General features: G+C 26.0%; 1 protein-coding gene across 1 annotated transcript; it reads left to right on the top strand.

The window, feature by feature from the left end:
- Positions 1-1,307: 1,307 nt before the first annotated feature.
- Positions 1,308-5,722, top strand: GO595_007283 (Dynein heavy chain, cytoplasmic; the record flags this gene model as incomplete). The annotated part of the gene is made up of 2 exons (XM_067920730.1): positions 1,308-4,687; positions 5,659-5,722. 2 exons carry the CDS (start codon positions 1,308-1,310, stop codon positions 5,720-5,722), a joined length of 3,444 nt encoding a protein of 1,147 aa, XP_067772802.1.
- Between the last annotated feature and the right edge of the window lie 9,205 nt (positions 5,723-14,927).

Below are 14,927 nucleotides of genomic sequence, written 5' to 3'. Positions count from 1 at the left end.
AAAAAGAACTCTTACCACTGGCCGTGTTGATTCTAAGGGCTCCGGTCCAAAACAATGCACGATTTTTAGTAAAGTTATTATGCTCAAAATTAACTATAGAGGGCTTGTATGTATCATTTGAAAAAACATCTATAGACATGGCACCACAATAATCAGCATTGTTTTCATAAAAACAGTTATGTTCAAAAGAGGCTGTCATGCAATTGGATGCATGTAAAGCACCTGAATATGTTGCAGTATTGAAATAAAAAGTAGAGTGATCGATATCAAGATATGAATGCTGAGCTTCAATAGCACCTCCATATTTAGCAATTCCACGCTCAAATTTTGTATAAGATATTTTGAGTTTTGCAAAATTAAATTGCCGATGACCAACTTGCAAGTTACCTGAAACATGGATTGCTGACGATATAATTGACTTAAACTCTGAATTTTTAACAGTAATTTTTGAATTGGAATGTGAAAAAATTGCTGAATTAAACAATTTTGAAAATTTGCAATTTAAAATGTATTCTTTGTTTCTTAAAACATTGTTAGACCGCGATATTAATGGAGAGTTTGATATAAGATTTGAGGCAAATAGATGCAGAAGAGTCAAATTCATTAGAAGACAATTTAGTTCAATTCATTTGCCAAATTATTTTCAATGAATTTTATTTTGTCAATACTCAATTTGGGCTGCTTGTTTTTATTTGTGTTTTCAATGCATATCTGGTCAGATTCCCCAACTCAATTCGATAGAAATAAATTGTAAGAAATTAATTTTTGCCAAAAATACCATACTTTTTCATTTTTTCTTGATGTTCGAAAAATCGACCTGTCTAGATGATTTCGAAGAAATAAGTATTCTAGGCAGTGGACATGCAATAAAGGCAAAGCGCAAAGACCAAAAAAATAATGATATCTATATTATTAAAAAGATTCCACAAGGATTATTCAAAGAAATTCATAAAAAATATCTCGAATTCAATCACGAGAATAAGATAGAGGTTCTTCATTTTATAGAGCCAAATGCATTAAATCCAGGTGGATTCATTTTACCATATTATGAGAATAGATCCTTATATATTTTCTTGAGAACTTTACAGGATGCAGATGTTCAAGAAACATGGTCTCCTAATTTCATGATACTGAAGGATATTGCTTCTTTTATGAATTCCTTGCATCAAAATAATATTATTCATGGAAGATTAACTTCGTTTAACATATTTATTACTGAGGACTTCAGGCCAATTATTTCAGATTTTATGTTCTATAAAATCTATCCTATTGATTTTCAAAATGATAACACCAATACGATTATTTATATGGCACCAGAAGTACTTAATCAGAAGGCATTTACTCAAAAGTCTGATGTATATTCATTTGGTATCTTAATGTTACAACTTTATACCTCAAATTATGACGTTTTCTCTCCTAACGGACTAAAAAATGAAGATTTATATAAAGCTATTGTGAATAATACAAAACCATTTATTCCATCATCTTTACAAGATGAAATACGTCCTCTGATAATTCAATGTTTGGATACAGCACCAGAAAAACGTCCATCTTTTGCAGAGATCATTAAAATCTTTTCAGAGCTTGATGATACATCTGAAGATTCAATTATTCCAACATTTACTGAATACAAATTAATGATTTCTGAAAAATTAGAAGAAAAAAATGAATTTACAAATGCGGATGATACATTTCTATATGGGATTAAGCGTTATGAAGAAAATCCAACACCAAAAAGTGAGGTAGAAGGAATGAAATATATCCAAAAAGCAGCGCAAGAAGGAAGTGAAGCAGCAAAGTCGTATTTACTAGAACCTGTAAGTGACTCAGATGAAAATTCTGAATCAGAAAGTGATAAAGCGCAAATTTTACCAGCAGAAACTATAGTTGAGAAAAAAGAAGAAATCATAAGTTTGCATAATGATAATTACTTTAATGATAATGAAAACATTGATTTCAATCAAATTGTTGCAAAAATCAAAGAAAAAGCAAATGTTTCAACTCAACTTAATTTTGATGAAGGAGAACTTATAAAAAGGAATTTCATTTTTACTGAAGGTGCTAATGAAAGATTATCAAAACTTTATGATTGTTTATCAGTAGGAATTCCAGTTTTACTTGAAGGTCCAACAGGTACATCTAAAACACTTAGTGCTGAAGTTGTATGTAAATTAATGGAGAAGGAATTAATACGATTTAATTTAAGCTCAGAAACAAAGACTTGTGATTTATTAGGTAGATATGTAGGTGAAACCAATTCATGGGCAGGTATTATAGTTAAGCCAGGACCATTTTTACAAGCATTTTCTCAAGGAAAATGTTTATTATTAGATGAAATTAATTTAGCTTCACCTTCAGTATTACAATGTATTGAAGAAGCACTTGATAGTGGTGTAATTAGTGTAGAAATTCCTGGAATGCCATTAAAAGCAATTAAAATGCATCCTGAATTTAGACTTATAGCAACACAAAATCCAAATAAAGGATTATTTGCTAACAAAAGACAAGATTTAGGTATTAAGTTTTTGTCAAGATTCCAAATAATTAATTTCCCACAATTTACTGAAGTAGAACTTTTAAAAATTGGCCAAGGATTAGCACAAAGATTTGGCTACAATAATAATGATGTTATTTTGCAACTTGTTAAATTCCATATGGAATGGTCTCAAAAACCAGAAATTGCAGAAGATATTTTCTGTTTTACAGTTAGAGAAATTGCAGCAACTGTTAGAGCTCTTGCAGATGGTGCAGATATATATGACACCATTATGACAATTTATGGTGCTAGATATAAGAAACAACTTCGAGAAAAACTTAAAGAGACACTTCGAAATTATCCTTTATTAAATCAAAAGCAAAATAATGAATTTATTTATCCAAATGATTTTCCTGAATGTTTTCATAATGAATCATTATCAATAGAATTAAAATCAATTATATTTTCATTTAATAATAATCGCCATGTAATTCTTACTGGCCTAAAAGGTTGCGGTAAAACTCAATTAGCAAAATGGGTTTCAGAATGGTATGATAAGAAACATAAAAATCAGAACAAAGAAGAAGAATTCTTTTGTATTTGTACAGAAGAAACAAAGTGTTCCGATTTAATCGGAAAACAAAAGCCAAATACAGATACTGATCAAGAATTAATTCAATGGAAACCAGGATTCCTTACAAAAGCAATTCAAGATGGTAAATGTGCAGTACTTGATTCAATTGATGAAGCACCAGCAACTGTTACAGAAAGATTAAATAGTCTTCTTGATCAAAAATATGATGGCGAACAAAAAATGTTTGATATTCCTGAAAATCCTCAACAAAGTCAAATTCCAATTGATAAAAATTTCAGACTTTTATGCACTTGCAATATTGATAAAATACATTTAATTTCGCCTGCATTCTTAAATAGATTTGATGTAATAGTACTTGAAAATCAATTAAATGAATTAAAAGAAGAAGATATCAAAGAATTAATTAAAATTTTAATGATAAGGTATAATAAACTCCAAAAAATCAAAAAAGATACAAATGAACAAGAAAATTATGTTCATATTGAAGAAAATGATGATGAAAATGATATTTTTCATGATGAAAATAATGAAAATGATGAAAATAATCAAGATGATTTTTATCAAGAAGAAACCTTTTTTGATAAAGAGGAAGAAGAAGAAGAAAATGCTTCAAATGAAACAAATGAATATATGAATTATGATCAAGACGAAAATGATCAAAATCAATTTGAAATAAATAATGAAATAATTGATCAAGTATACAATGGCTATACAAAATCTCCAATGTCAATGTATTGGCTTGCATTCTTTTGTAAAGCTATCGTAAAATATTCCAACATATTACCAAATAATGTTCAATCACAAGATATTGTCGAATTTGCAATTAATATGTTAAAATCAAATGAAAACTTTAAACCAAATAAAATAATTCAAAATAATTTACTAAATTTATTAAATAGAGATTCATATTACATATCTGAAACATATGATAATCAATTCTTTTATAAAGATTCACCACCTCTTTGTGAGTTCATGGCTAAAATATATGCTGCATCAATCATAGGATTACCAATCTGTGTTTATGGTCCAACAGGTGCTGGAAAAACATCTGCAGCTAGAGCATTTGCATCAATTCGTCCAGTTAATGAAAATGTTAGTGTTCATTTTCAAATGCATTCATTTCATTCTGGAACAAAGCCTAATCATTTTTATGGAACACCTACAATCAAAAACGGGAAAGTTTATTTTCATAATGGAACTTTAACAAATTCAATGAAAGATGGGTTAACTTTTATTGCAGATGAAATGAATTTATCAACAGCAAGTTGTATGAAAACTTTAGCACCTGCATTAGAACCATGTTTAGGTGGAACAATATTTATTCCTGGTGTTGGAGAATCGATTCATGTTAATGATAATTTCTTTTTCATAGCATGTCAAAATGAACTTGGTACAATTGGACGTAATGCAATTCCTGATTCAATTTCATCAAGATTTAGATATTTTAATTATCCGGAACAAACAGAAGAAGATATTTCAAAAATATGTGTTGATATAGCTAAGAATTGTTATAAAGGTGGTGTACAAATGACAATTATTAATGAGACAAATGCTGAACAAATTGGTAAATATATGATCGAATTAAATAAATTAGAAAATAGAATTCTTCCACAATGGTCACTTAGAGATATTACAAAATTATTTATTCGGATGCATCATCAAGATTTGAACTCTTTAAATTATCTTGGGATTAAATTTTATCACCAAGTACTTTTTTATACATTATCATCTGTTAATGAAAATGATATTAGTGAAATTCTTAATAAAGTTGTTAAATTAATTGTTAAAGTATTTAAACTTGAAGAAGATAAAGAAGAAGAATTAAAGAATTGTTATTTAGCAAACCCAGTAATTGATAAATCATATATAATGAAAGGAAATATCGGAATTTCTATTAACATGTTTCCATTTCAAATAAATGATGAAATTTCTCCAAAGCTTCACTCTTTTTTAAATAGTGCATTTCAATTATTATTAGCTGATTCATCAGAACCAATTTTATTAATGGGTAATTCAGGATTTAAGACATTTTTAGCTCAAAAATTCCAAAGAAATGCAAAAGTTATCACATTAAATCAAGAATCAACAGTTTCACAATTATTAGGCTCATCAAGTTTCTTTACAGTTTCAGAAGCAAAAATATTTTATCTCGATTATATATGTAAAATTTGTGGTTTTAATGATTATATAGAACTACTTGAAAAATTAAAAAATAAAACACTTACAAAAGAAGAATTAGTAAATAGAACCAAAGAAAGAAGAAATAGAATTCCCGAATCATTTTCTCATGCAGTCGAACATTTCGTAGAAAAACTATTTGAAGATGAAAGCAAAAATAATTGCGTTATATCAAATATTATTCTTGAATTTAGGCCAGGATTATTTTTATCTGCAATACTTGAAAGGAAATCATTAATTTTAAAGAATTTATCAAATCTTCCAACAATAGTTTTAGAGAGATTTAATGAATTATTTTCAGGTAAACATAGTTTAACATTAAATGAAGATATACATAATACATTTACACCAGAAGATAATAAAGAATTAACAGATTTCCCAAGCTTTAGAGTTATTGCAACATGTTCAGCAAATTCCCCATCGAAATTGTCAGAAGCAGTTTTATCTCGTTTTACTGTTATAGCTATACCTGAATATAAATCAGATGAACGAACAATTGTTCTTCAAAATTATATCAAAATAAAGAAATTAAACTGTTCAGATGCTGAAATTGATTTACTTCAAAAGTTTTCATATGAAGTTAATAAAAAATTAAAGAAACAATTTAAGTTCCCACAAATGCTTAAAACAATTGAAATGTTAAGTGTTTTAACTCGATTTTCTATTTCACAAGAAATAAGAACACAAATAAAACTTAATCTTGGCTTAATTATGTATCGTTTATGCTCTGGTTTACTTGAAAGCCAAACAAATAGAAATAAACTTATAAATATTGTTCAAGATTTAGATATTAATATACCAACAACATTACAAAACTTTAATCAAGATCCACTCAAAATTGATAATATAAATGGTTATCACGGATATACATCAAATATTACTGGATTATTTATAGAAACAACGAATGAATATAAAGAAAATCCAAAAATTGCATTCACAGGTAAGTTTACAGAAATGGTTGATGTTCTTCACTTAGGTTTAATTACACATACACCTGTAATATTTGAAGGTAAGCCAGGACAAGGCAAACAAACAGCAATTAATTATATTGCAAAAGTTTTAGGATATGAAGTAGTAAATATCATTATAACTCAATCAACAAAAGTTGATGATCTTTTAGGTAAAATTACAATTGAAAGAGATAAAAATAATAATATTCTTGTTAATATGATTGAAACTAAACTTGTTAAAGCAATTAAATCCAATCAATCAAAATCAATAATTGTATTTCATAATATTAATAATGCATCACCTGCTGTTTTAGAAGTAATGATTAGTATTTTTGATTCTAGTCAAAAAGATGTTTTATTACCTAATGGGTCAACATTAGAAAAAGGTAAAATGAATCTTGTTGCTATATTTAACCCACAAAATGGATTTTATAATCGTGATCTTTTACCGACTTCATTAATGTTTTCGTCAATTTATCATATCGTATTTGATCCACACAATGAAGATGTAAATAGTATTGTCAAAAAACAATTTGAACATTTACCATTTAATAATGAACAATTACCATTTTTAGAACATTACTTCAAGACTAATAAAATTTGTAATGATTCAAATATAAATCAAAATATGGCATTAAATGATATTACAAAATACATTCTATTTAGGGAGGTAACTTATGGTATTTTTGATGAAGATATTATATCTCAAATGTTATTTGCATATCGTTTTACTCAAGAAGAATTTATACAAAAAGTTTTATCTGAACTTAATATGATTGATATGAAGTTCAAGTATAATCCAGATTTTATATATGATATACCTTCTAAACAATTAAATATTCGTTTATCAAAAGATAGTCAAGATAGTAAACCACTTGTTTTGCCTATTAATCCTAAAGAAATAAATGTAAAAGAAATAGAATCAATTATAGGATGTCTAACTCTTCCCGAAAAGCATTGTTTATTATTTTTGGCTTGTTCTTATCTTGCAAATCGTGGATGTGTAATACAAGGAAATACTGCATCAGGTAAATCGCATATAATTCGATTATTTGCTAAAATGATTGGCAGAAAACTTAATGTATTTCAAATGAATGCAGATACAGGAATTTCTATTCTAACAGGTCAGTCAATTCTTGATAATTCAATATCTAATGAAGATTTTCATTCTATAAAGGAAGCATTAGCAAAACTTAAAGTTAAAGCATTTAAAGACCTTAAAATTGATATTAATATTAATAATTCAAATGAATGGAAACCAAAAGATTTCAAAGATCTTCTTGTAGAAATAGAAAAATTCAAGTCAAATCATACAAAACTCGACCAAGACAAACTTAAAATTTTAATAGATACTGAAAATGCAATTAAAGATTTAATTCAACCAGCAAATAGATTTCATCATGTTGAATCAACAATAATTAAAGCAATTAAAAAAGGAGAAATGGTTTTAATTGATGGTATAGAGTCAGCTCCACCTGAAATTGCAGAAAAAATATCTTCACTTTGTGGTGATGAACCAGAACTTAATTTATATGAACGAGGCCAAGAATATTATTATTCAAAGAGAAATGGTACAATTCATAATGATTTTCGTCTAATTGTTACATATAATCCAACTTCAACAAATGAAAACAAAACTATAGATCAATCATTCTTGAATAAATGCGTTTCATTTACACTTCCACCAATTGATTCTAGTGTAGAATATTCAGCACAAATATTATTTGGATCTTTAATCAAGAATTCATATCCAAATAAGCTTTCTATAGAAATAGGTGCAAGAATGGCACTTATGCATGCGCTTGCTAAAAAAGAAAGTGAAACTGATCATGATTCATTTGCAGGTGATATAGAGTTTACTGGAAGAACATTACGATTTACTATACTTAACTTCATTAAGCATCAAAAAGATTATAAAGATAATATAGCAAAAAATATTTATCAGCCTGTTTGTCAATCAATGAAAGTATATTGGAATTCATATATTGATTTACATAAAAAACAAGAATTTCAAGATCAAATGATAAATAATTTTGCTAAAGAACCAGAACAAGAATTATTATCAAAAATTAACTTTTCAAATGTGAAAAGTCGAAATGAACAAATTTTAAGAGATCTTCGTAAAATTCAAAATCATTTTATAGAAAAGAAAGAATTTAGTGATTTTTCATTATATTCTTTTGTTAGTAAATGTAAACACACCGTATGCCAAATAGATGATATAGAAACAATTCAATATCATATTAATGATTCATTAGAAATAATTCAAAAACATCCAGTTCAAACAACGAAATCTAAACTTATTTCTGGAAAGTTTTACTCGATTAAAATAATATCAAAAATATTCCAAGAATTAATTGAAAGACTTAATGAAAATCAGAATGGAATTATTTCTACTATCCAACTTAAAGATGATTATTTGCTTTCACTTTCAAATATAAAACATCCACTTTCTAAATTTAGATTATTAATAAGATTTGCTGAAGAGAATTCACAATGTTTTACACAATATATCCCTTATGAATTAACTAAAAATAATATCTTTGATATAATAAGGTCTATAAATTTAATGGCAAACAACCAAAATTTAGAAAACTTTAATTCGTTTATATCAAAATTAAGAGATAATCGTAATTTATTACAATTAATCGAAAAAATATTTCCATATAATAAATTTATTTCTAAACCATTTGAGTATATTTGTTATTGGTTACCATTATTTAATGATTTACACCAAGCACAAATCAACTTTTCCATAACAATTAATGAAGAAAAGCCATACAACTTTTATTTCCTAAAGCCAAAGAATAGTTTTCAACCACAATTTGTTTTTGAGGATAATAATTCTTTATTACTTTCTTCAAAAACAATTCTTAGCTTCAACAATAAACATATAGATGAATTACAATCATATTCTAATATGAAAAGGAGTCAAGAAATATATAAAATATGTAAAAAATATTGTTCTAATAAAGCATTTGAAATCCATGGTAAAACACCAAGAGATAATCAAATTGGGCAATTATCATTGTTATTTAGTTATGAACCATCAAATATGATTAGTAACTTATGGAGTTTAGCATATTCATTTTCAAAGGATGAAATTTTACAATTAGAAGAATATCTTATCCCTCTTGAATCTGAAATGCTTAAAGTAATTTCAACAATACTTGACAATGTTGAAAAATATAATTTCGAAATGATAATGAATTTTTCAAAGGCATTAGAAGCCATTGGAAATCCGAATTCAATATTATGGAGAATTAAAGGAAATTTATATAAAGTAAATCAACACATGGATATGAATGCTGCTAAAAACGAAATTTCAAAAATCGATAAAGAAATTTCATTGATCAAAAATGTTTTATTTGAAGATAAATCAATATGGGATCCAGAACCTTATATTGACTTACTTGTAGATGCTAAAGCACCATTTATTCAAATAATTAATGAAGAATGTAATAAAAATCAAATGTTAAAACTTCAACGATCGTTCGAAACACTTCAAGAAACCCTTAATAATATTAAAATAGAAAAGAAAGAAATTTTAAGAATTCGTAAGCAAATATTAAATCATATAAAAGATATTTTAAAGAAGAAACCTACTCAAGAAAATTATGTTTCATGTGAACGAAAAGTAAATGAATTCCTAAATTATATTCAAGATAATAATTCTCCAGGTGAATCTAATTCAATATTCTGGCCAATTTATCAATCATTATCTACTAATGAAATAAGGACAAATTCAATTAAAATTTATCAACATCTTATTTGGTACTCTAAAATTTATGATATTTTCGAAAAAATCATAGATAAAAATAATCCAAAAGTAGTTCATTCTATTCTTGATTTAAATAATTTCCCTGAAATGGATAATGTTCGAGAATTATTATTAGGTCATGTAATGAATTCTGACTCAAATGAAGGAACAGGAATTCAATCCGATGATTATGACATAATGCATTCAACATTAAGAGCAGCATTTATTTATAAAATGAAACAAGATAAACTTGATAATAATATTTTCAAACTTGATCAAATACTAAATGAATTAGCAGAAAGAAATGAAAAAGATGATAACGAAATTAATTGGGCATATAAAAATGCAAATACATTTCATCCTAGAGCGATGATTACATTACCAAAATTTGAGCCAAGAGATTTATTATTTATGTTTATAAATATTTTAAGTGATACTGGTGTAAAGAATGGTTTATTCACGCAAGAATGCTCATTCCCTAATGTTTTCAAGTCATTAAGAAAATATTGTTATTCATGTGTTCAAACATTTAAGGAAATGTCTACTTTAATTGCTGAGTCAATATATCGAAATTTATTTGATTTAAACTATAAACCTTCAAATGAACTTGATAAAATCAAAGGACTAATTGAAAACAAAATTAAAAATGGAAAATTTCAAGAGAAAATTTTACTTAAAAATGTTTTATATATGTTTGATATTGCAGAAAAATTTGATAACTTTGAAGCATATAAACTTAATTTTAATGACATAGAATTCTTGAAATCAAATTGGAAAACTAACGATGAATTCATTAATAAGTATCCATCATTAGTTTATTGGTTATGTAAAAATCAACAATGTGCACAACAACTTCAAACAATTTATTCAAAGCAAGAATTTAAAGACGATAAACTTCCAATTTGGATTCTTGTTTTAAGAATCATTTCTTCGCTTAATTGTGTTGTTCCAGATATAAATCAAAATACAATGACCGGTGAAAAAATATATTATACTCTTCATAAATCAATTAATGAAACTATTAAACAAAAGTTGTTAAGACATGAAAATATTGGAACAGATTGGTTAAATCTTTTATTAGAAACAGTTCCTCCTGAGTTTATTGAACAAAATACAAAATTATTACATAGTTTTCTTAATTCTTTATCAAGAGATGAACTCAAATTTAAAAATACTATAGGTGAGTTAAAATATAAATGTATTGAAGATTTCATCAAAGAAACAGTAAATTTAACATTTAATTCTGGGTTTAATGACGTAATTAACGCAAAAACTGATGAAACAGAAAATAATGTTTTGAAATTTATTGTTAATCCAAGTAAATTTATTAATGATAAAATTATTTTTGAAAGAAATAATCGAATTAATGAAATTAAAACCTCAGAAAGTTCTGTTGAATTCCGAGATTTCATTGAAAATATGAAAACAGAATTGGATAATCTCATTGAAGAATTTAATGAATCAGTTGTTAAAGATCAAGATCATAAAAAAGAAGAATACATTCAAAATAAAATAACAGAAGATAAAAATTTAAGGGAACGAAAAATCAATGAATTATCAATGTATATAGGTAGATATAATGAATTAAAATCTCAAATAAAAACAAATCTTAATGAAAATCCTGATAAACCTGTAAGCGACTATACAAAGTTAAAAGTTTCTGAATTAAATAAAACAAAACAAATTTTATACAATTATCAACTGGGAATCCTTGATATCTCACATCTTGAAGTTTGTCAAATAATATATCGTAACAAAAATTCAAGAAATTCAAATTTAAAACATAAAAATATATATTTTTATAATATTAGGGATGATTTTGACATTACACAAGCTTTTCCAATTCCAAACGAAGATGAATACAAAAAAGATGTACCAAAAATTATATTTTGCAAAAATTTATCTTATGGAACATTCAAAGAAAAACTTAATTCTTTAAAAAACACTATTTACACAAAGATTAAGGAGTTCTTTGATGCCTTTAATAATTCAAATATTCAAAAAAAGACATTTGAAATTCTACAAGATTTAGTAAAGCAAGTAAAAAGTTTATCTTCTCAATTAGATGTTCAATTTACAGATAATTCAAAATGTAATGAAGTGCAAGATTCCATGAATAAATTAGATGCAATATTAAAACATTTGGAGAAGAATATCAGCGATTTTGATTCTTATGTTGAAAATACTATTAAAAAATATTGGGGTGAAATAGGATCTTCTTCATATAGAGAAGTATTTTCATGTTCATATGAAATTCCATATCCTTCAAAAATCCCAGAAAGAAATCTTCCATCATTTGATAATATAATTGATTCTAATTTCTTTTCAACACCTATTTTAAGTGTATCACCTGAAGGTGCTATTCAATGTTGTTATAAATCACTTTCTTGTCCAATTGGGCCTATAGTTCCATCATTATACAATGGATCTATTGCAATTAATTTTATTTCGTTTATCGAACATCAATTTTCAATCGATATTGAGACAGAGAATGATGAATATTCTAAAATTTTCTCTGCACATCATGACATTAATCCAGGAGAAATTGTACAAATTTATGTTTCTTTCCCTCCTCTTTTGGATAACGATATTACTTTATTAGAAATTCCAACTAATATTCATTTTACGTCTAAATCATATAAAGAGTTAATCCTTCCATGTACATTTAATTTTGAATTAGTTCCATTATCATTTCTTATTGAATGTGAAGAATATAATTTGTTATATAAAGATGGAAAATATCAATTATGTTATCAAGAAATTATATCAGGATCTAAAATCACACTTAAACTTAAAAATTATTATATAGAAGAAGACTTAAGATATATTCCGAGTATTGAAAGTCTAGATGGCAATAAATCACAACAACCACAATTTGACACACATAAAGATCATTTATATCTAAATCTTCCTTTGGTTAACGAAATGACAAGACTTAATTGTAATGTTTATTTGCAATTTTCATCGAATTTCATTATTACTATACACATTGATACAATCTTAGTTCCGTTTGATTTTAGATTTGAAATATATGATTTTCCCACAAAGTCATTTAAAAATAATATAAGTATACTTTATTCAAATGAAAAATTAATTTGGCGTGTTCCATTACATTGTAAAATTATCGGAATTCCTCATATTGGAAAGCAAAAAGCCAATTTAATTAAGTCAAATCTTCCAAATATAGTAAAGATTTTGGAGAATACAGATGACATATATATACAAGAAATTTCTGAATTCGTGTTAACACTTGAAATAGACTCAAGTATTTATCATCGTGATTATGGAAATTATTGTTATTCTTTAGTAATAAAATCACATAATATATCAAAAATGGTAACAATAAAGTTTGTTGATGCAAATTCTCTATATATAAACACATCATTTTTATATTCTGCATTGATTCTCGATTATTCAACTATGGAATGGGATAGAGTTGATATTACACCATTTAATAGAGAATTACTCAAATCAAATATGTCAATTACTCCATTTCATTTTGGTAATCCAAAATCTTCACAAGAAATAAAATATGAAGAATTTAATATTTCCCCTAAAAATATTAAAAAATTATATTATATTCATGGGTTTGAAACAGGAGAATTTCAAATAAGTGATTATTCTTGTATTTTTCAAAAAGATGGTCAATTTTCCCTTGCATTAATAGGATTTGATGAGAATTTTCAATGGTTCCCAGCATTTTCAAAATATCCAAATTTAGATGACATAAGTGAGTTAGAAATATCTAATGAAAATATTGAAATTGCTATAGAAAAAGTTTGTACTTTATTTGAAGGAAAAGACATGGAACACATTTCAAATAGAGATTATGTGAAATTTATGTACATGTTAATTAATCAGAATGTGTTTTATAAAATCAAAGACTTTATAGAAAAATTACCTAAAGAACTTCAAGAGAAAACGATGGATTTAATACCAAATGAAGATAAATATGGTGATCTAATTTCTGTATATATGTATAATACAATAATTAGGTTTTACAAATTATTCAAAGAAAGATATGAAATATTAAAGAATCAAAGTTTCAAACTTTATCCATCACCAGAACCAAGTGAAATTAAGCAAAAAATGGATGAATTATATGAAGAATATATTCAATATGATGAACAAACAACTCAAGAACAAATCAAAATCGAAATTAGTTCTATTTTTAGTGATCATCAACAGAAATACAACGAAATCAAAGCCAAAATTGCTCAACTTGATCCAGAAGATATAGGTTCAAAATGTTATTTGATTAATGAATTCAAACAACCAAAGAAAAAGAAACAATTTAATCCTCATAAGATTATTGCAAATACAAAGATCAAACAAGATGCCACTGATTCAACAAATATTAATTTTAATTTGCCTTCATTTACAGAAGGTTTGAACTTTGAATCAATTTCTTCTTTGATTCAAATTTATTCTTTATGTATACAAGGTACAAGAGTTCTTCCAATATATATACGTAATTTAAAGATTTCTAATCAAGTATTAAAACCAGCCGCAGAATATTATACTAAATTACTTCAAATATATCGAAAATTACCATATAATGATCATTCATTTTTATCTATTTATGTTAATACATTTTGCGAATCATTCAAAATACTTACAAGTAAGTTAAAGAAAGCAGGTGCTAACTTTTGTATCATGAATTTACCAAGTAATATGATGGTTAATTCACAGTCATCTCAAGATTTTATACAGATTCCAAACATTGGTTCAATTCCTCAAGCTAAAAATAAATGGTCAACAGATTCTGATGGAAATAATATGAAAAATATTAAATTTGGAATGTTTAATCAATCAGAAAATCAAAGACTTGTTAGTAATGAACAATATGATGAAGAAGATCAATTTTATAATTTACCAAACAAACAAAAAACAGAAAAAGAAATTTTAATTGAACATAAAAATATGTCAAAAAGTAATGATTTAATTTATCAAAGAGTTCAATCAGAA

Source organism: Histomonas meleagridis, assembly GCF_020186115.1.
Source record: "Histomonas meleagridis strain 2922-C6/04-10x chromosome Unknown contig_51, whole genome shotgun sequence".
Taxonomy (NCBI): domain Eukaryota; phylum Parabasalia; order Tritrichomonadida; family Dientamoebidae; genus Histomonas; species Histomonas meleagridis.
The sequence above is the reverse complement of the archived record's forward strand: the minus strand, read 5'-3'. Positions and strand labels throughout refer to the sequence as shown.